At 44.4% G+C, this 23,880-nt stretch overlaps 1 protein-coding gene and 1 long non-coding RNA gene across 3 annotated transcripts in view; one reads left to right on the top strand and one right to left on the bottom strand.

Moving 5' to 3' along the window:
• The window catches only part of LOC139749023 (uncharacterized), a 1,138,420-nt gene that overhangs the window by 230,187 nt on the left and 884,353 nt on the right, over positions 1 to 23,880 (top strand). The gene's annotated exons all lie outside the window — the stretch shown is intronic.
• LOC139749009 (uncharacterized) overlaps positions 1 to 23,880 on the bottom strand; it is a 557,044-nt gene that overhangs the window by 57,626 nt on the left and 475,538 nt on the right. Inside the window, exons 7-8 of the mRNA XM_071662391.1 lie at positions 1,893 to 2,037; positions 1,225 to 1,355 (exon numbers count right to left, since the gene is read on the bottom strand). Of these exons, the coding sequence (XP_071518492.1) occupies positions 1,225 to 1,355; positions 1,893 to 2,037 (276 nt within the window). The remainder of the gene's footprint in view (positions 1 to 1,224; positions 1,356 to 1,892; positions 2,038 to 23,880) is intronic.

Below are 23,880 nucleotides of genomic sequence, written 5' to 3'. Positions count from 1 at the left end.
GGTATCGCAAATCCTCCCGCGCCTGGCGTATCGTCCAACAGAACTCTTTACACCCCAAAAGCCATTTTTCCGTTGCATATACATTGGTATTCCAGGACGACACCGCCGAAGTGCCATAGTAATGAGCACAGCCTGTGGGTCAAGGCGGGTGCCGAGGGAAGGATGTGGGAAAGCGCGTGGAGGAAGTAACCCAAGTGGGCGAGCTGTTCCTGCTTGTAGGTGGGTCTTCCACATGTTGGCTCCAGGCTGTTCCAGCATGGCTGAGGAAGGCACAGTGGGTTTACCTCAGCTATTTAGCTTCTGGGACCACTGGGAAGTGGGTCTGGCTGAGTTAGATGCATGGGTACCTAAAGATCCAGCTGCAGAGATGAAGCGCAGATCATGTCCAACTGTCAATTTCAGCTTTTTTATTTCATTATTTACACATGAGTTCGGTGGTTGAGGCTGTAGCGTACGATTGGAAAGCGGCAATGATGACCTGATAGACAGTGTGTGTCCCAGTAACACTTGGTATAACATAACACCTTGTTGAACAAATGATACCTTGCATGACAAATAACACCTTGTAGAACAAATGATACCTTGTATGACACGTAACACCTTGTTGAACAAATGATACCTTGTATGACACGTAACACCTTGTTGAACAAATGATACCTTGTATGACACGTAACACCTTGTTGAACAAATGATACCTTGTATGACACGTAACACCTTGTTGAACAAATGATACCTTGTATGACACGTAACACCTTGTTGAACAAATGATACCTTGTATGACACGTAACACCTTGTTGAACAAATGATACCTTGTATGACACATAACACCTTGTAGAACAAATGATACCTTGTATGACACGTAACACCTTGTAGAACAAATACACCACATATAACAAAGAAAGGTTCCTTGTTACATGCGAGAGTCCTGTCCACTTCGATGTACAGGAGCTTCACGAGGGTAAGATCCTTTGTTCCTCCATATTGCCTGGGTGGGTCGTTGTTGAGGAAGGCCTCAACGAGGTAGGTTTTAATCTCGGTCATTAAGGAAGCAAGGAAGGCGAAGAGGAAACCCTTCGTGTAGGACAACGTACATACGAATGTATCTCTCAGTTCACCAGATTCTCTCTCTCTCTCTCTCTCTCTCTCTCTCTCTCTCTCTCTCTCTCTCTCTCTCTCTCTCTCTCTCTCTCTCTCTCTCTCTCTCTCTCTCTCTCTCTCACTGACGTTGAGGAACCACTGGACGCCGGAGATCCGGGGGTTGGCCTGGATGTGGCAGTCGAAGTAGACATCGTCTCCCTCCTTGATGGTGGTGAGGTCCAGGTTCTGGCCCGGCTGGAGCTGCAGCCTGGGCGAGTCTGTTGTGTGGGAGGGAGGAGGAGACGGTATGAGGCAAGGAATGTGCGTGACAACATGACATAGAAAGTTAGAGACGGGGACGAGAGAGAGAGAGAGAGAGAGAGAGAGATTTAAGCCAAGTAATCGAAGTCTCTCTCTCTCTCTCTCTCTCTCTCTCTCTCTCTCTCTCTCTCTCTCTCTCTCTCTCTCTCTCTCTCTCTCTCTCTCTCTCGTAAATCTATCAAGTTTGAATGAAAAATATTCTACGCTATTCAGAATGAAGCTGTTCCTGGAATATCGTCCCATTGACACTCCTCTTCAGAAATACGAACATAGAAAAAATCCGGTATGAATTGGCACTCATTATTATACATAACATACGTAAATATGTGTTGTGAGAGGGATAGAAATCTATTGAGACTAATGGGATGAGACGAAGGAGGAGAATGGCTGACAAGGAGAGAGAGAGAGAGAGAGAGAGAGAGAGAGAGAGAGAGAGAGAGAGAGAGAGAGAGAGGACATAGACAGACTGACAGACAGATGAGCGAGAGACTCACAGTAGACGAGGAGTTTGGTGGCGTCCTCCAGGGCGGCCGCTTGCAGCATTGGGTTGTCGGCTCGACAGGAGACGACCGCTCCGTTGTGCTTCGTACTGGGCCACAGCGCCAGGGTCGACCTGCTTACGTTCCCTTCCTGCAACACCTGACACCAAACGTTCGTCATCAGTAATGTTCGTCCTGCGCCACACCTCACCGTGCATCACATGACACCATACCTTCACAGTTAATACGGTATTTCCATTTCATATCACAGTTTCACCGTAAGCAACCTTCCATCCTTTTATTATCCTGCACCACACACGCTCGGGTCCATGAGTACCACCCTACTCTTGCAACCATCAGAGCCATACGTTCGTCATCAGAAACATTCGCCAGTACAAGAACACCTTATCATTACAATGATATTACCTTCCTTTAGGGCCTCACGTTCACAGACGTACTCCCTGTGTAATTATATATATGTATATATATATATATATATATATATATATATATATATATATATATATATATATATTGGAAAGGATCACAATTTTGCGCGTGATGAAGATATTCCTATGAGTCCACGGGGAAAATGAAACACAATAAGTTCCCAAGTGCACTTTCGTGTAATAATCACATCATCAGGGGAGACACAAGAGAGAAATATAAGTCAGTTGATATACATCGAAGAGACGAAGCTAGGACGCCATTTGGTCTCTTCGATGTATATCAACTGACTTATATTTCTGGCAGTTGAGGGAATAATTGGTATACATGGGGTGTTCAGTGTTGTAAATGGAAATGGTGAAGAGCTTGTAGATTTATGTGCTGAAAAAGGTCTGGTGATTGGGAATACCTGGTTTAAAAAGCGAGATATACATAAGTATACGTATGTAAGTAGGAGAGATGGCCAGAGAGCGTTATTGGATTACGTGTTAATTGACAGGCGCGCGAAAGATAGACTTTTGGATGTTAATGTGCTGAGAGGTGCAACTGGAGGGATGTCTGATCATTATCTTGTGGAGGGTAAGGTGAAGATTTGTATGGGTTTTCAGGAAAGAAGAGTGAATGTTGGGGTGAAGAGGGTGGTGAGAGTAAGTGAGCTTGAGAAGGAGACTTGTGTGAGGAAGTACCAGGAGAGACTGAGTACAGAATGGAAAAAGGTGAGAACAATGGAAGTAAGGGGAGTGGGGGAGGAATGGGATGTATGTAGGGAATCAGTGATGGATTGCGCAAAAGATGCTTGTGGCATGAGAAGAGTGGGAGGTGGGCTGATTAGAAAGGGTAGTGAGTGGTGGGATGAAGAAGTAAGGTTATTAGTGAAATAGAAGAGAGAGGCATTTGGACGATTTTTGCAGGGAAATATGCAAGTGAGTGGGAGATGTATAAAAGAAAGAGACAGGAGGTCAAGAGAAAGGTGCAAGAGGTGAAAAAAAGGGCAAATGAGAGTTGGGGTGAGAGAGTATCATTAAATTTTAGGGAGAATAAAAAGATGTTCTGGAAGGAGGTAAATAAAGTGCGTAAGACAAGGGAGCAAATGGGAACTTCAGTGAAGGGCGCAAATGGGGAGGTGATAACAAGTAGTGGTGATATGAGAAGGAGATGGAGTGAGTATTTTGAAGGCTTGTTGAATGTGTTTGATGATAGAGTGGCAGATATAGGGTGCTTTGGTCGAGGTAGTGTGCAAAGTGAGAGGGTTAGGGAAAATGATTTGGTAAACAGAGAAGAGGTAGTAAAAGCTTTGCGGAAGATGAAAGCCGGCAAGGCAGCAGGTTTGGATGGTATTGCAGTGGAATTTATTAAAAAAGAGGGTGACTGCATTATTGACTGGTTGGTAAGGTTATTTAATGTATGTATGACTCATGGTGAGGTGCCTGAGGATTGGCGGAATGCGTGCATAGTGCCATTGTACAAAGGCAAAAGGGATAAGAGTGAGTGCTCAAATTACAGAGGTAAAAATTTGCTGAGTATTCCTGGTAAATTATATGGGAGGGTATTGATTGAGAGGGTGACAACATGTATAGAGCATCAGATTGGGGAAGAGCAGTGTGGTTTCAGAAGTGGTAGAGGATGTGTGGATCAGGTGTTTGCTTTGAAGAATGTACGTGAGAAATACTTAGAAAAACAAATGGATTTGTATGTAGCATTTATGGATCTGGAGAAGGCATATGATAGAGTTGATAGAGATGCTCTGTGGAAGGTATTAAGTATATATGGTGTGGGAGGCAAGTTGTTAGAAGCAGTGAAAAGTTTTTATCGAGGACGTAAGGCATGTGTACGTGTAGGAAGAGAGGAAAGTGATTGGTTCTCAGTGAATGTAGGTTTGCGGCAGGGGTGTGTGATGTCTCCATGGTTGTTTAATTTGTTTATGGATGGGGTTGTTAGGGAGGTGAATGCAAGAGTTTTGGAAAGAGGGGCAAGTATGAAGTCTGTTGGGGATGAGAGCTTGGGATGTGAGTCAGTTGTTGTTCGCTGATGATACAGCGCTGGTTGATTCATGTGAGAAACTGCAGAAGCTGGTGACTGAGTTTGGTAAAGTGTGTGAAAGAAGAAAGTTAAGAGTAAATGTGAATAAGAGCAAGGTTATTAGGTACAGTAGGGTTGAGGGTCAAGTCAATTGGGAGGTAAGTTTGAATGGAGAAAAACTGGAGGAAGTAAAGTGATTTAGATATCTGGGAGTGGATCTGGCAGCGGATGGAACCATGGAAGCGGAAGTGGATCATAGGGTGGGGGAGGGGGCGAAAATTCTGGGAGCCTTGAAGAATGTGTGGAAGTCGAGAACATTATCTCGGAAAGCAAAAATGGGTATGTTTGAAGGAATAGTGGTTCCAACAATGTTGTATGGTTGCGAGGCGTGGGCTATGGATAGAGTTGTGCGCAGGAGGATGGATGTGCTGGAAATGAGATGTTTGAGGACAATGTGTGGTGTGAGGTGGTTTGATCGAGTAAGTAACGTAAGAGTAAGAGAGATGTGTGGAAATAAAAATAGCGTGGTTGAGAGAGCAGAAGAGGGTGTTTTGAAATGGTTTGGGCACATTAAGAGAATGAGTGAGGAAAGATTGACCAAGAGGATATATGTGTCGGAGGTGGAGGGAACGAGGAGAAGTGGGAGACCAAATTGGAGGTGGAAAGATGGAGTGAAAAAGATTTTGTGTGATCGGGGCCTGAACATGCAGGAGGGTGAAAAGAGGGCAAGGAATGGAGTGAATTGGATGGATGTGGTATACCGGGGTTGACGTGCTGTCAGTGGATTGAATCAGGGCATATGAAGCGTCTGGGGTAAACCATGGAAAGCTGTGTAGGTATGTATATTTGCGTGTGTGGACGTATGTATATACATGTGTATGGGGGTGGGTTGGGCCATTTCTTTCGTCTGTTTCCTTGCGCTACCTCGCAAACGCGGGAGACAAAAAAAAAAAAAAAAAAAATATATATATATATATATATATATATATATATATATATATATATATATATATATATATATATATATATATATATATCAGTAATCGTTTGTGTTGTTATTCGCCAGATATATCTAACATCACATACGTTCACTTTGAGAGACGTTCCTCTTTTGCGACCACACCTCTCATATATCGAGAACCCAGAACGATTCCGTTGTGGACCACATCGAAGTCCTAGCGCCAATGACGAAACCATTCGCTGGTACGTTTAGTGGTGGTGGTTGAGTTCTCTGTCAGATGAGTGGATAGGAGGAGGCCGCCTGGTCGAGGTAGCCGACCACCTCTTACAACAAGACTTAACTTAAATGGGGGAGGGAAGAAGGAAAAGAAAAAGTTGTAAATTACGAGCAAGCAGTAATTGTTGTGTAGTGGGGAGGAGGAGGAGGAGGAACAGGTGTGGCCTGAGAACAATACCACTAGTAGCAGGACTGAGGCCTGCTGAGGGAGGAGGAGGAGGAGGGGCATGTTTGGCCTGAGAACACCACCACCAGTGGCAGGACTGAGGCCTGCTGAGGAAGGAGGAGGAGGAGGGGCATGTTTGGCCTGAGAACACCATTACCAGTGGCAGGACTGAGGCCTGCTGAGGGAGGAGGAGGAGGAGGAGGGGCATGTTTGGCCTGAGAACACCACCACCAGTGGCAGGACTGAGGCCTGCTGAGGAAGGAGGAGGAGGGGCATGTTTGGCCTGAGAACACCACCACCAGTGGCAGGACTGAGGCCTGCTGAGGAAGGAGGAGGAGGAGGAGGGGCATGTTTGGCCTGAGAACACCACCACCAGTGGCAGGACTGAGGCCTGCTGAGGAACATCTTCCAGTTGAGACTATCTTTTCTGTTCCTAGGGTACGAATCCTTAATGATGCCTATAATTCTAGTAAGACACGGAGCCTCTCATGAATACATTGTTTGAATGAAGTAATCTCTTGTAGCCATTTCGTGCGTCGTGAGTGTGTGTATTTGATTGTGTTCATAACGCCACTGTATAACCCCTGCATGACCTCTCCGTTTGTAATGAACAGAAAATGAATCTTTCGAAGGTAATTGGATAAGAATGTATTGAAGCTACTGCTGCTGTATGTGGGGTATGAATGTATTGAAGCTACTGCTGCTGTATGTGGGGTATGAATGTATTGAAGCTACTGCTGCTGTATGTGGGGTATGAATGTATTGAAGCTACTGCTGCTGTATGTGGGGTATGAATGTATTGAAGCTACTGCTGCTGTATGTGGGGTATGAATGTATAGAAGCTACAGGTACTGTATGATACTGTATGAATGTATAGAAGCTGCTGTTACTGTATGTACTGTATGAATGTATTGAAGCTACTGCTATTGTATGTGCTGTATGAATGTATAGAAGCTACTGCTACTGCATGTACTGTATGAATGTATTGAAACTACTAGTAGTGTTTGTACTGTATAAATGTATAGAAGCTACAAGTGCTGTATATACTGTATGAATGTAGAGAAGCTACAGGTACTGTATGTGCTGTATGAATATATAAAAGCTACAGTTACTGTATGCACTGTATGAATGTATAGAAGCTACAGGTACTGTAAAAGCAATAGGTACTGTATGTACTGTATGAATATGTAGAGAAGCTACAGGTACTGTATGTACTGTATGAATATATAGAAGGAATAGGTACTGTATGTACTGTATGAATATGTAGAAGCTATAGGTACTATATGTACTGTATGAATGTATGGAAGCTACAGTTACTGTTTGTACTGTATGAATATATAGAAGCAATAGCTACTGTATGAATGTATGGAAGCTACAGTGACTGTTTGTATTGTATAGAAGCTGCAGACACTATATGTACGCACTCCATGAAGGAATACATAGGCACTCGAACAGCACCAGACCACTGGATCCTTTCGAGGCTGTTTGTGATCGTGGAAGACATCAGAGACTCACACATTAGTGAGGTAAACGTTGGAATGGATACAGGTAACCTATATCTGCCACTCTATCATCAAACACATTCAACAAACCTTCAAAATACTCACTCCATCTCCTTCTCACATCACCATTACTTGTTATCACCTCCCCATTTGCGCCCTTCACTGAAGTTCCCATTTGCTCCCTTGTCTTACGCACTTTATTTACCTCCTTCCAGAACATCTTTTTATTCTCCCTAAAATTTAATGATACTCTCTCACCCCAACTCTCATTTGCCCTCTTTTTCACCTCTTGCACCTTTCTCTTGACCTCCTGTCTTTTTCTTTTATACATCTCCCACACAATTGCATTTTTTCCCTGCAAAAATCGTCCAAATGCCTCTCTCTTCTCTTTCACTAATAATCTTACTTCTTCATCCCACCACTCTTCTCATGCCACAAGCAACTTTTGCGCAATCCATCACTGATTCCCTAAATACATCCCATTCCTCCCCCACTCCCCTTACTTCCATTGTTCTCACCTTTTTCCATTCTGTACCCAGTCTCTCCTGGTACTTCCTCACACAAGTCTCCTTCCCAAGCTCACTTACTCTCACCACCCTCTGCACCCCAACATTCACTCTTCTTTTCTGAAAACCCATACAAATCTTCACCTTAGCCTCCACAAGATAATGATCAGACATCCCTCCAGTTGCACCTCTCAGCACATTAATATCCAAAAGTCTCTCTTTCGCGCGCCTGTCAATTAACACGTAATCCAATAACGCTCTCTGGCCATCTCTCCTACTTACATACGTGTACTTATGTATATCTCTCTTTTTAAACCAGGTATTCCCAATCACCGGTCCTTTTTCAGCACATAAATCTACAAGCTCTTTACCATTTCCATTTACAACACTGAACACCCCATGTATACCAATTATTCCCTCAACTGCCACATTACTCACCTTTGCATTCAAATCACCCATCACTATAACCCGGTCTCATGCATCAAAACCACTAACACACTCATTCAGCTGCTCCCAAAACACTTGCCTCTCATGATCTTTCTTCTCATGCCCAGGTGCATATGCACCAATAATCACCCATCTCTCTCCATCAACTTTCAGTTTTACCCATGTTAATCGAGAATTTACTTTCTTACATTCTATCACATACTCCCACAACTCCTGTTTCAGGAGTAGTGCTACTCCTTCCCTTGCTCTTGTCCTCTCACTAACCCCTGACTTTACTCCCAAGACATTCCCAAACCACTCTTCCCCTTTACCATTGAGCTTCGTTTCACTCAGAGCCAAAACATCCAGGTTCCTTTCCTCAAACATACTACCTATCTCTCCTTTTTTCACATCTTGGTTACATCCACACACATTTAGACACCCCAGTCTGAGCCTTCGAGGAGGATGAGCACTCCCCGCGTGACTCCTTCTTCTGTTTCCCATTTTAAAAAGCTAAAAAATACAAGGAGGGGAGGATTTCTGGCCCCCCGCTCCCGTCCCCTCTAGTCGCCTTCTACGGAGAAAAACTGGAGGAAGTAAAGTGTTTTAGATATCTGGGAGTGGATCTGGCAGCGGATGGAACCATGGAAGCGGAAGTGGATCATAGGGTGGGGGAGGGGGCGAGAATCCTGGGAGCCTTGAAGAATGTGTGGAAGTCGAGAACATTATCTCGGAAAGCAAAAATGGGTATGTTTGAAGGAATAGTGGTTCCAACAATGCTGTATGGTTGCGAGGCGTGGGCTGTGGATAGAGTTGTGCGCAGGAGGATGGATGTGCTGGAAATGAGATGTGTGAGGACAATGTGTGGTGTGAGGTGGTTTGATCGAGTAAGTAACGTAAGGGTAAGAGAGATGTGTGGAAATAAAAAGAGCGTGGTTGAGAGAGCAGAGGAGGGTGTTTTGAAATGGTTTGGTCACATGGAGAGAATGAGTGAGGAAAGATTGACCAAGAGGATATATGTGTCGGAGGTGGAGGGAACGAGGAGAAGTGGGAGACCAAATTGGAGGTGGAAAGATGGAGTGAAAAAGATTTTGTGTGATCGGGGCCTGAACATGCAGGAGGGTGAAAGGAGGGCAAGGAATAGAGTGAATTGGATCGATGTGGTATACCGGGGTTGACGTGCTGTCAGTGGATTGAATCAGGGCATGTGAAGCGTCTGTGGTAAACCATGGAAAGCTGTGTAGGTATGTATATTTGCGTGTGTGGACGTATGTATATACATGTGTATGGGGATATAGAGTGAATTGGAGCGATGTGGTATACCGGGGTTGACGTGCTGTCAGTGGATTGAATGAAAGGCATGTGAAGCGTCTGTGGTAAACCATGGAAAGCTGTGTAGGTATGTATATTTGCGTGTGTGGACGTATGTATATACATGTGTATGAGGGTGGGTTGGGCCATTTCTTTCGTCTGTTTCCTTGCGCTACCTCGCAAACGCGGGAGACAGCGACAAAGCAAAAAAAAAAAAAAAAAAAAAAAATATATATATATATATATATATATATATATATATATATATATATATATATATATATATATATATATATATATATATATATATATATATATAAGAAAGAGAACCGGTCCCAAGACTGATCCTTGTGGCACTCCACTTGTTACGTCTGACCATTCTGAGGCTTGACCATTAATGGCTCGTCTTGTTTATGGCTAGTTAACCAGTTTCCTATCTACTGAAGTGCTGCTCCATCAGGGCCATGCGACTTAATTTTTAATCTTTGATGCGGAATCGTATCCAAAGTTTTTTGAAGATCTAAAAAGGTAACATCAACTGTTTTACTTTCGTCACACATGTTAAGTATATCATGAGAGAAATCAAGCTAATTTGTCTGACATGTACGATTTGGTGGACAACCATGGTGGGAGTCGTTGATTAAGTGGTGGTCCTCTGAACAGTTCACACTTCTCGAGTGATGCTTTCCATATATGTTCCAACTTCAAACGTTATGCTTATAGAACAACAATATTCGGGCAGCGATTTATTACCCTTTTTGAGTATCGGGGTTACGTTGGCAGACTTCCATCCATCCCATAGCAGTTGACTTGCAAAGGGCAGTCAAGGGATTAACTGTCTCATTTTTCGCCTCTTTCATTGTTCTCTGACAATACTTATCAGGACCTGCCGTTTTAGTCATTTTCAGTTCGTCTATTGCTGAAAGTACGTCTTCGGCTTTGATGTTAATCTGATGATGAACGTTCCCCTCTCATATCACTGAAACTGGATTCGGGACGAGGAAAAGCCATGAAAGTCATCAAATATAGTTGCTATGGCTTCTTTGTCTTGGATCAAATCACCGTTTTCCGTAATTAATGGGCCTATTGAATGGATAATGGCTCTCTTGTTTCCTACATAACTGTAAAACTCCTTAGCGTTTCCTTTGCATATTAACGTTTACACTATCGTATAACTCTCTTTACTTTCTCCACGCCAATGTACATACTTTACCCTGTCATGTTAGTTTGTGGATTCTCTGAGTTCCTTATGAGCTACTCTCTTACACAACAGACTCTTACTTATTTATTTCATCGTTCCATCATCTTGATATCGTTTGAGAAATACACCGTCTGCTAGACATTGGTACGCATGTTCCCTCTCCTGCTTTGAAAGTTTTTCCGAAGCTTTTTCCGAGACACGTTCGTATTATTTCCAATGACTGTATCATCCCAGGTCTGGCTGTCAAGAGCGCTACGAAGATCATTGAAATTTGCACGTTTGAAATCGGGTATTTTTTCCGTGACTGTCATGTCGACCAACATCACCTGCCGTGTTGAAGGCGACCTGAAAAGTAACTTGTGGATGATCATTTGTACCCATTTTTCTCCAACTCCAACATTATTAACAAGATCCTCATTAGTAGGTAGAACTAGATCTAATATATTCTCTTGGCCAGTAGGTTTCTCGACTAATTAGATTAGGGAACTGTCATGCAAATTTAGGTAGAGTCCACGTGGGCCCGGAGCTACTGGAAGGGGAAGTGTCCTACATTCACATACCAGCATGTTAAGGTCTCCTATTGTGATGGTATCTTGTTAATCTTATTAGTTTCAAATTTCTGCTCATGAAAATGCTATAAATCCTGTATGAATGCGTAGGGGCTACAGTTGCTGTATTTACTCTATGAATGCATAGATGCTGTAAGTACTATATGAATATAAAAGCTACAGGCACTGTATGTGCTGTATGCATTCATATAAGATACAATTACTCTATGCACTGTATAGATATGTAGAAGCTACAGATACTGTATGTACTTTTTTTTTTTTTCTTTTTTGCTTTGTCGCTGTCTCCCGCGTTTGCGAGGTAGCGCAAGGAAACAGACGTAAGAAATGGCCCAACCCACCCCCATACACATGTATATACATACGTCCACACACGCAAATATACATACCTACACAGCTTTCCATGGTTTACCCCAGACGCTTCACATGCCTTGATTCAATCCACTGACAGCACGTCAACCCCGGTATACCACATCGCTCCAATTCACTCTATTCCTTGCCCTCCTTTCACCCTCCTGCATGTTCAGGCCCCGATCACACAAAATCTTTTTCACTCCATCTTTCCACCTCCAATTTGGTCTCCCTCTTCTCCTCGTTCCCTCCACCTCCGACACGTATATCCTCTTGGTCAATCTTTCCTCAATCATTCTCTCCATGTGACCAAACCATTTCAAAACACCCTCTTCTGCTCTCTCAACCACGCTCTTTTTATTTCCACACATCTCTCTTACCCTTACGTTACTTACTCGATCAAACCACCTCACACCACACTGTATGTACTGTGTGAATGTATTAAAGCCACACGTATTGTATGTACTGTATGAATGGATAGAAGCTACAGGTACTGTATGTACTGTATGAATGGATAGAACCCTTAGTTCCTGTATGTACTGTGTGAATGGATAGAAGCTACTGTTACTGTATGTACTGTATGAATGTATAGAAGCCACAGGTACTGTATGTACTGTGAATGTATAGAAGCTACAGGTACTGTATGTACTGTGAATGTATAGAAGCTACAGGTACACTATGTACTGTATGAATGTATAGAAGCTACAGGTACTATATATACTGTATGAATGTATAGAAGCTACAGGTACTGTATGTACCGTATGACTGGATAGAACCCTTAGTTGCTGTATGTACTGTATGAATGGATAGAAGCTACAGGTACTATATATACTGTATGAATGTATAGAAGCTACAGGTACTGTATGTACCGTATGACTAGATAGAACCCTTAGTTACTGTATGTACTGTATGAATGGATAGAAGCTGGTGTTACTGTATATACTGTATGAATGTATAGAAGCTACAGGGACTGTATGTACTATATGAATGTATAGAAAATACAGGTACTGGCCATGATGTTGGCGGTGGCGACAGTGACGGAGATGAATGATGGCAGGTTTGGTCATGCTGGTGATAGTGGATGGTGATGGAGATGACGGTGGTTGTGATGTTGGTGATGACGGTGGCGATGATGGTGCTAGTAATGGTGGTGTTGGTGATGGTGGTGTTGGAGATGGCAACGTAAGTCCCCATTACAACCAACGTGTCGTTGTGGAAGGCCGCGGTGGACCGTGAGCGGAGGCCAGACTCTACCTCAGCCATTCAGTAACGAATTTAATCAAGTCTTATTTTCGTTATTGTTCAGATCATGTGAGGAAAAGATATTTTCTCTTAGTGTCCCTCCTCCCTCCTACCTCAGGTTAAAAGGTGGGCTGCGTGGTTTGTATCGAGCCAAGTGTACGTAGATCACAACTTTCTGTCCCGTAATTGAGCTGGATTCTTGGAAAGGATTAATGGGGAGATATCTGTGTGGCACAGCAGACGACTGTCGTGTGGCACAGCAGACGACTGTCGTGTGGCACAGCAGACGACTCTATGAGGCACAGCAGACGACTGTCGTGTGGCACAGCAGACGACTGTCGTGAGGCACAGCAGATGACTCTATGAGGAACAGCAGACGACTCTCGTGAGGCACAGCAGACGACTCTAGTGAGGCACAGCAGACGACTCTCGTGAGGCACAGCAGACGACTCTAGTGAGGCACAGCAGACGACTCTCGTGAGGCACAGCAGACGACTCTAGTGAGGCACAGCAGACGACTCTCGTGAGTCACTGCAGACGACTCTATGAGGCACAGCAGACGACTCTCGTGAGGCACAGCAGACGACTCTAGTGAGATACAGCAGACAACTCTTGTGAGGCACAGCAGACGACTCTAGTGAGGTACAGCAGACAACTCTCGTGAGGCACAGCAGACGACTCTCGTGAGGCACAGCAGACGACTCTATGAGGCACAGCAGACAACTCTCGTGAGGCACAGCAGACGACTCTAGTGAGGTACAGCAGACAACTCTCGTGAGGCACAGCAGACGACTCTCATGAGGTACAGCAGACAACTCTTGTGAGGCACAGCAGACGACTCTAGTGAGGTACAGCAGACAACTCTCGTGAGGCACAGCAGACAACTCTCGTGAGGCACAGCAGACGACTCTAGTGAGGTACAGCAGACAACTCTCGTGAGGTACAGCAGACGACTCTAGTGAGGTACAGCAGACAACTCTCGTGAGGTACAGCAGACGACTCTAGTGAGGTACAGCAGACGACTCTCGTGACACACAGCTAACGACACTCCTGAGGCACAGCAGCGAACAACTCTCCTGAGACACAGCAGACTCTCGTGAGACACAGCAGACTCTTGGGAGGCACAGACTCTCGTGAGACACAGCAGACTCTCGTGAGACACAGCAGACTCTCGTGAGACACAGCAGACTCTCGTGAGACACAGCAGACTCTCGTGAGACACAGCAGACTCTTGGGAGGCACAGTAGACTCGCCGGAAACTTTTGCTGTTTCTATTCCTGCATATATTAGCCTGTGCCGTGAATGCGTGGCCAGGGGCGGTGATGAAGGCAGTGGTGGTGAGGATTAAGGCAGTGGTGGTGAGGATGAAGGCAGTGGTGGTGGTGATGAAGGCAGTGTTGGTGGTGATGAAGGCAATGGTGGTGGTGATGAAGGCAGTGGTGGTGATGAAGGCAGTGGTGGTGAGGATGAAGGTAGTGGTGGTGATGAAGGCAGTGGTGGTGGTGATGAAGGCAGTAGTGGTGGTGATGAAGGCAGTGGTGGTGGTGATGAAGGCAGTGGTGGTGGTGATGAAGGCAGTGGTGGTGGTGATGAAGGCAGTAGTGGTGGTGATGAAGGCAGTGGTGGTGGTGATGAAGGCAGTGGTGGTGGTGATGAAGGCAGTAGTGGTGGTGATGAAGGCAGTGGTGGTGGTGATGAAGGCAGTGATGGCGATGAAGGCAGTGGTGGTGATGAAGGCAGTGGTGGTGGTGATGAAAGCAGTGATGGTGGTGATGAAGGCAGTGGTGGTGATGAAGGCAGTGGTGGTGGTGATGAAGGCAGTGGTGGTGGTGATGAAGGCAGTGGCGGTGGTGATGAAGGCAGTGGTGGTGATGAAGGCAGTGGTGGTGTGATGAAAGCAGTGGTGGTGGTGATGAAGGCAGTGATGGCGATGAAGGCAGTGGTGGTGGTGATGAAGGCAGTGGTGGTGGTGATGAAGGCAGTGGTGGTGGTGATGAAAGCAGTAGTGGTGGTGATGAAGGCAGTGGTGGTGGTGATGAAGGCAGTGATGGCGATGAAGGCAGTGGTGGTGGTGATGAAGGCAGTGGTGGTGTGATGAAGGCAGTGGTGGTGGTGATGAAAGCAGTGATGGCGATGAAGGCAGTGGTGGTGGTGATGAAAGCAGTAGTGGTGGTGATGAAGGCAGTGGTGGTGGTGATGAAGGCAGTGATGGCGATGAAGGCAGTGGTGGTGGTGATGAAAGCAGTGGTGGTGGTGATGAAGGCAGTGGTGGTGGTGATGAAGGCAGTGATGGCGATGAAGGCAGTGGTGGTGGTGATGAAGGCAGTGGTGGTGTGATGAAGGCAGTGATGGCGATGAAGGCAGTGATGTTGGTGGTGATGAGGGTATTGCCGGTGGTGATGAAGGCAGTGGTGGTGGTCATGAAGGCAGTAGTGGTGGTGATTAAGGCCGTAGTGGTAGTGAAGAAGACAGTGGTTTTGGTGATGAAGGCAGTGGTGGTGGTGATGAAGACAGTGGTATTGGAAATGAAGACAGTGGTGGTGATGAGGAAGACAATGGTGGTGGAGAAGAAGACAGTGTTGTTGGTGATGAAGGTAGTGATGGTGACGAAGGCATTGGCAGTGGTGATGAAGTTAGTGGTGGTGATGAAGGCAGTGATAGCAAGAAGGGCAGTTGGTGCTGGTGAAGGTAGTAGTGGAGATGATGAAGGCAGTATCCTAGATGAAAACAGTAATGGCTATGAAGGCAGTCTTGATGACATCTGTCAAGGAAGTGGCAATAATGAATGCAGAGTGTTGGTGAGACCATACGTTGGTTCCAGGTGTTGTCCTCTCTACCCCCGTGGGCTGGTCTGTGACCAGGCTCGCCTGCTGAAGTCCTCGTGTATCGCCAGGCTGTTGGGTGCTGCAGCTGAGGCTAGGCTGGCCCGAGGCCCTGCAGAGAATTATCGTCCTCTTCCCCTCTTTTGAAATAGTACAGAGGCGGTGGGCATGACGTTGTGTGTGATCTTCTGTGGCAATACATACGAGCCTTTAATGCTTACGTTATGCTACCTCACTGTATCGGACACCACTCTCTGCTTCCCACTGCTTCACGTCACTCCTCCTGCTGAGGGACTGCTGCTTAAGCAGGTGAAGCTCAGAGCCCTACAGTGTCTTGAGGGGTAACTCCCGCTGTACATCTCACGTCGACCTTATTGTGAATTAAGTTCAAGATTGCGAGTTTTTCCCCCGTTTGGATTGACTTTAACTGAGACGAAATGGGAAATTGAATGAAGGCAATTTCATTAACGCTTATATATATATATATATATATATATATATATATATATATATATATATATATATATATATATATATATATATATATATATATATATATATATGTTTTTTTTTTCTTTTTTTTTCTTTTCCATACTATTCGCCGTTTCCCACTTTAGTGAGGTAGCGTTAAGAACAGAGGACTGAGCCTTTGAGAGAAATCCTCACTTGGCACCCTTCTCTGTTCCTTCTTTTGGAAAATTAGAAATGAGAGGGGAGGATTTCCAGCCCCACGCTCCCTCCCCTTTTAGTCGCCTTCTACGACACGCAGGGAATACGTGGGAAGTATTCTTTCTCCCCTATCCCCAGGGATGATGTATATATATATATATATATATATATATATATATCTATATCTATATATATATATATATATATATATATATATATATATTTTTTTTTTTTTTTTTTTCTTTTTTTTTTTCTTTTAAACTATTCGCCATTTCCCGCGTCAGCGAGGTAGCGTTAAGAACAGAGGACTGGGCCTTTTTTGGAATATCCTCACCTGGCCCCCTCTGTTCCTTCTTTTGGAAAATTAAAAAAAAAAACGAGAGGGGAGGATTTCCAGCCCCCCGCTCCCTCTCCTTTTAGTCGCCTTCTACGACACGCAGGGAATACGTGGGAAGTATTCTTTCTCCCCTATCCCTATATATATATATATAGGAGATGGAGTGAGTATTTTGAAGGTTTGTTGAATGTGTTAGATGATAGAGTGGCAGATGTAGGGTGTTTTGGTCGAGGTGGTGTGCAAAGTGAGAGGGTTAGGGAGAATGATTTGGTAAACAGAGAAGAGGTAGTAAAAGCTTTGCGGAAAATAAAAGCCGGCAAGGCAGCGGGTTTGGATGGTATTGCAGCGGACTTTATTAAAAAAGGGGGTGACTGTGTTGTTGACTGGTTGGTAAGGATATTTAATGTATGTAGGACTCATGGTGAGGTGCCTGAGGATTGGCGGAATGCATGCATAGTGCCATTGTACAAAGGCAAAGGGGATAAAGGTGAGTGCTCAAATTACAGAGGTATAAGTTTGTTGAGTATTCCTGGGAAATTATATGGGAGGGCATTGATTGAGCGGGTGAAAGCATGTACAGAGCATCAGACTGGGGAAGAGCAGTGTGGTTTTAGAAGTGGTAGAGGATGTGTTGATCAGGTGTTTGCTTTAAAGAATGTATGTGAGAAATACTTAGAAAAGCAAATGGATTTGTATGTAGCATTTATGGATCTGGAGAAGGCATATGATAGAATTGATAGAGATGCTCTGTGGAAGGTATTAAGAATATATGGTGTGGGAGGCAAGTTGCTAGAAGCAGTGAAAAGTTTTTATCGTGGATGTAAGGCATGTGTACGAGTAGGAAGAGAGGAAAGCGACTGTTTCTCGGTGAATGTCGGTTTGCGGCAGGTGTACGTGATGTCTCCATGGTTGTTTAATTTGTTTATGGATGGGGTTGTTAGGGAGGTGAATGCAAGGGTTTTAGAGAGAGGGGCAAGTATGCAGTCTGTTGTGGATGAGAGGGCTTGGGAAGTGAGTCAGTTTTTGTGCGCTGATGATACAACGTTGGTGGCTGATTCGGGTGAGAAACTGCAGAAGCTGGTGACTGAGTTTGGTGAAGTATGTGAAAGAAGAAAGCTGAGAATAAATGTGAATAAGAGCAAGGTTATTAAATTAAGTACAGTAGGGTCGAGGGACAAGTTAATTGGGAGGTAAGTTCGAATGGAGAAAAACTGGAGGAAGTGAAGTGTTTTAGATATCTGGGAGTGGATTTGGCAGCGGATGAAACCATGGAAGCGGAAGTGAGTCATAGGGTGGGGGAGGGGGCGAAATTTCTGGGAGCGTTGAAAAATGTGTGGCAGTCGAGAATGTTATCTTGGAAAGCAAAAATGGGTATGTTTGAAGGAGTAATGGTTCCAACAATTTTATGTGGTTGCGAGGCGTGGGCTATAGAGTTGTGCGGAGGAGTGTGGATGTGCTGGAAATGAGATGTTTGAGGACAGTATGTGGTGTAAGGTGATTTGATCGAGTAAGTAAAGAAAGGGTAAGAGAGATGTGTGTAATAAAAAGAGTGTGGTTGAGAGAGCAGAGGAGGGTCTTTTGAAATGGTTTGGTCACATGGAGAGAATGAGTGAGGAAAGATTGGCCAAGAGGATATTCTCCCCTTCCACATATTCTTCAGCGCTTCCAGAACCTTCGCCCCCTCCCCCACCGTGTGACTCCCTTCCGCTTCCATGGATCCATGCGCTGCCAAATCCACTCCAAGATATCTAAAATACTTCACTTCCTCCAGTTTTTCTCCATTCAAACCTACCTCCCAATTGACTTGTCCCTCAACCCTACTGTACCTAATAACCTTGCTCTTATTCACATTTACTCTCAGCTTTCTTCTTAAACACACTTTACCAAACTCAGTCACCAGCTTCTGCAGTTTCTCACACGAATCAGCCACCATCGCTGTATCCTCAGCAAACAACAACTGACTCATTTCGCAAACCCTCTCATCCACGACAGACTGCATACTTGTCCCTCTCTCCAAAACTTTTGCATTCACCTCCCTAACAACCCCATCCATAAACAAATTAAACAACCGGAGACATCACGCACTCCTGCCGCAAAGCGACATTCACTGGGAACCAATCACTTTCCTCTCTTCGTACTCGTACACATGCCTTACATTCTCGATAAAAACTTTTCACTTCTCCTAGCAACTTGCCTCCCACACCATATACTCTTAATGCCTTCCGCAGAGCAACTCTATCATATGCCTTCTCTAAATTCATAAATGCTGCATACATATATATATTCCTATGAGTCTACGGGGAAATGAAACATGATTAGTTCCCAAATGCACTTTCGTGTAATAATAACATCAGGCGAGATATATGTAAGAAATATGTCAGTTTATATATATATATATATATATATATATATATATATATATATATATATATATATATGTATATATATATATATACACGAACAAAGTGCATAGGAACTCGCACCATAGAACATACAAACCTCCAACAGCCAGGATCGAACCCGGGACCCCATAGCCTAGCGGTAGCATTCCCACCTGTTACACAGGGATTCCGGGTTCGATCCTGGTTGTTGGAGATCTGTATGATATATATATATATATATATATATATATATATATATATATATATATATATATATTATATATATATATAAAGTGAAATCGCTTTTCAGTACTTCATATGATTTTATTTAACGTAATTTTTCTATACATGTGGTACGACATGCTTCGTGGAGACGATCCACCTCATCAGGTGCCAGTACTTAACAAAGTTAATTTATTCCCAACACAACGGAGTACCGCCGTATGGCGTCTACCAGCATTGATTGAAGTTAGAATTTCAGTCTCAAAATATTCCATCAAGATTTTACTAAGAATAGGACTACGTGGATTTCCCATGGCAAGACCAAATTTCTGTCTATCGAAATTACCTTCATCATCCTGGGAAACATTATTGGAAACACTAAGTCAGTGAAAGTTTTTATGGGCCGGGGCAAGGCAAGACTGAAGTCAGGTAATTAACTTCTTAATATGTTATGATTTCATGTGAACTTGTACTGAAGCGCGGTTTCATCTTCATAACTTTCATCACGGACTTGTGTGATCATCACCATATATATATATATATATATATATATATATATATATATATATATATATATATATATATATATATATATATTATATATATTATCCCTGGGGATAGGGGAGAAAGAATACTTCCCACGTATTCCTTGCGTGTCGTAGAAGGCGACTAAAAGGGAAGGGAGCGGGGGGCTGGAAATCCTCCCCTCTCGTTTTTTTTTTTCTTTTTTCTAATTTTCCAAAAGAAGGAACAGAGAAGGGGGCCAGGTGAGGGTATTCCCTGAAAGGCCCAGTCCTCTGTTCTTAACGCTACCTCGCTATCATGGGAAATGGCGAATAGTATGAAAAATATATATATATATATATATATATATATATATATATATATATATATATATATATATATATATTATACCCTGGCCTGAGCCAGGTACCCATTTTATCGACCAGCCTCGAGGGAATGATGAATAATTGTGTGTTAACTGCGTACCAGCTGCCGCGACCAGGATTGAACCCGTGCAGACTCGACCCCGGGCGGCCCGTGAATGCGTCAGTCATCATCGGTAACCATTACACGACGAAAGCCCATAAGTTCCAGTGTCCGGCCAGGTAATATGAAGGGTCTACGAATGGGGGCGGGAGATGGCAGAGCTTATCATCTTGGCTTGGTCGTGTCTGTGGACGTATGTATGGTGCTGTAAACACACTGGTGTTGCGGCTGGGGGAAACCATCATTCGACTGTCTCTTCTTGTTTTGAAAGGTCTCATGGTCCAGCCTCTTCCCTTCTACGGTGATTTATCTGATGATATCACACATCATGACGCCTGCTGACACCTCTCTACGTTTGGATCAGGCCGACCTTGAATTCGGCGTGTAACTTGAATTCTTCGTTCCTTCATTATTGAGTAAATTGAACGCTTATCCCCACTGAACATCACAGTGTTTTCGTTGTTCCACTGGAAGACTCGACCGATGTTCTGCTTTCAGGTAGTCTGTACCTTCAGTGGGCGAGATTGCCACGTTGACTGTGATGTCGCTGACGTCGCTGGGTGTGTGCTGCTCTCAGTGTCCGGTACAAGTATCAGGACAGCGGAGGATCAGCCATACTACCCTGGGGAACAGAGCTTTTAGTGATGGATGCAGTAGACTTCCCTGGGTAAACCATTACGTTCTGGGACTTGGCTTGTTGGGAAATTAAAGATCCATGATCTTAATTAGCCAAGTTCATCCATTTATGTGAATGATATTATGTCACTTGCCTGCACCTGGTCTGTACACAGATCAGTATGGTGCAGGGATCCGCCGTGGCTTGTATGAGGGTCGAGCAGTGGGGAAGGCAGGATCGACCAGATGTAGACTGAGTTCTCTTGGTTGTTTAATCCTATATATTCGCTTATCTTCCTTCTCGATACTCTTTCAGACACTTCGATGACAACTGATGTTGGACCCTCTGGCCCGTAATTATACTTTGGATCTGCTGCGCTGTCCCTTTGTGATAAGTTATGTGTACAGGTTCTGACGACTCTGGAATGTTGTCTGAACTCCTGAGGATGTCGAACCTCTTTGTCACTTGTCTTATGGCGTGTCTGATTGAGGAGAGAGTTCGAAGAGTCTCATCCTGGAGCAGGAGACGTAGACATGCTGTTGGTGGCTTTGTCGAAGTCGGAGGAGTGTCTATGTCTTGTGTGTTGATTGCAAACTGAAGCTGTTTAAGCAGAACTTCGTTTTCTGTTGGGGTTTAAGTGGGAAGGGTGTTTCCCAGTGCAGTAAATATTGTTTTGTGTTGTTTCCTGTTACTCATATATTTGTACTAACATCTATGTAGGGACTAGCACCTGTGCAGACAGTCTGTGCCTTAGATTTGTCTATGGTATGTAGAAACGCTTCATACAATACAGTCTGTTAAGGTGTCTGTGCTGTTGACGACTCCATTATACGACAGACTGTGTCTGTTGTCACAATAAGTGCACTGTGAGTGAGTGTCTGTGCCACACTACTCTGTTTGCTGTGGAATATAGTTTCTCTGCTCCGGGAGACAGTCTGTACCGTGACAGCGTTTATGATGGAAAGACTCCGTCATGGTCTTCGATAGTGGGACTGCACCGTAACAGACTGTCTGTGCTATTATAGCTTCTGTGTTTGAAGTACGTCTGTTGTCCGGTTGTGTCTGTGCTACGTCAGTGTACGAACCTCAGAGACCACGTCTGTTCGTCCTCAAACACAGACACGTCTCACTATTTGGAAGACGTCACCCATCGTGCTAATATCCCATTCATCTGTGTAGGCGTCTTTAACCATTCGAGTAGAGCGTTATGACCATTGACGTACGACGGAATGACCCGTGGGGACGATGATTCGCCCTTTGACCTCATCCTTAACATTCAGGTCAGAGGTCGTATCGTCGTGCTCGAGGGTCGCACCGTCGTACCCAAGGTATGTTACCGTCGTGCTCAGAGTGTTGAGTAGTCACACCCAGCGTTACAATGATGGCTGATGTAACACACCCAGGGAAGGCAAAAGACTTTGAGGATAAATCTTAGGGTAACTCCAGTGGTAGCCAGGTCCATACTAGGACTGTATACGACACGAGCGTCGTGCATGAGTCTAGGAGGCGCCTCCAACACACGGTGCCCACTGCAGATGGTACACTGTCCTCAAGAAACTGTCTTCATTGGTAATAGCTAATGCGTGTGCGAGGACGCGTGATGGTAGTTCAAAGCTCGCATGGAAATTGATTGACTTTATGAAAACCAGCCACCAGTATAACACTGTAAATCGTTTTCTGCAAGAGGACGGAGGTGACGAATGACACCCACCGTTGATAACCGGCACATTTAATGATCAGTATGTAAACACTGTGGGCGCCCCGGATGAGCGATTACCACAGAGGCGTCAAACTTTGAGGAGTTTACGCCACCAGACCCCCCCCTCGTTTTCTGTTTTCTTTTTTCCGTGTCCCAGCTAGGGAGAGTCATGACAAAGGACATGGTGGAATGGCTGAAGGAAGGAGACACTCCTGGTGTGACGGGGTCTCGCCACGTTTGCTCATCTCAACTTTCTTTAACAGTAGTTCCTCTGTTGAAAGTCCTTTCATTGTGGCTGACTACTGACCCACATCCGTACCTCCAATTCTAAGCAAAATATTTGAGGGAATAATATTTTGCCAGCCCACAAGGTACCTTGAAGCCGATCACATCCTTGTTGAATACCAATATTGGTTCTGCAAACAAAGTTATAAACAAAATCCACCAAGACTTCACTGCATAGCCTCGCTGACTACATCTGTAAACAACGGACGAGCGAGTAATTGTTCTTGCTACATCTCATCATCTCTGGAAATGATGATATATCACTGGAAATGATGATGTATCACTGGAAATGATGATATATCACTGATAACAACTTTCTCCAGTATTATGAAGAATACTTTGGTGTTTGCAGGACACCACTCACTTGGTTTGACAGTTTCCATGCAGACAGAAAACTGTCCGTCCTTTTTTCAGTAATGCTTCTCCACATGGGATGCCTCCGAGATCTCTTCTGTTCTTAGTGTAGGGAACCGACATTATGTTTTCCTGTTCACGAACCAAGCTTAGTCTGTGTGCTGACGATTCGAGGTTCTAGGACAGTTCTTGTCCATCTTAACATCACCGTCAGTACATAGATGGACCGTCTAATTCTCGTCTGTTCGAACGGGTTGTCTTTCAAATGTCCATCGACCTCTCACACTATACTCCTTAGAAAGCTTAATCCTGAGCGTAACACGAAATTCGTGCATCACCCCAGCGAGTCCCTGAAGGCCTGGGAGGACGTGGCACGAGTCTTGGTGGCATTCCCAACCTGCTGCTGACAGACCTCGTTCCTCACTGGTGTACTACACAGCGTCACCATCTGGCGCGATGCTCACCACAGTGTTCATATGACGCTCAAACGGGTGCTTGGTTCCAGGTGTCCCACTTCTCGTTGTCAGTCAGTTTGTAGTAAACAGGTCGCCCTGCTAACGATGAATAGAATCTACAGATATTGTATTCTGATACTTACAAAGAACTCAAAGGCTTGCCAGGATACCTTAACCTAGAGATCAGAACATTAGTTCA

Source organism: Panulirus ornatus, chromosome 1 (assembly GCF_036320965.1).
Source record: "Panulirus ornatus isolate Po-2019 chromosome 1, ASM3632096v1, whole genome shotgun sequence".
In the NCBI taxonomy this organism is placed as follows: domain Eukaryota; kingdom Metazoa; phylum Arthropoda; class Malacostraca; order Decapoda; family Palinuridae; genus Panulirus; species Panulirus ornatus.
This window is presented reverse-complemented; position numbering and strand designations above follow the sequence as displayed.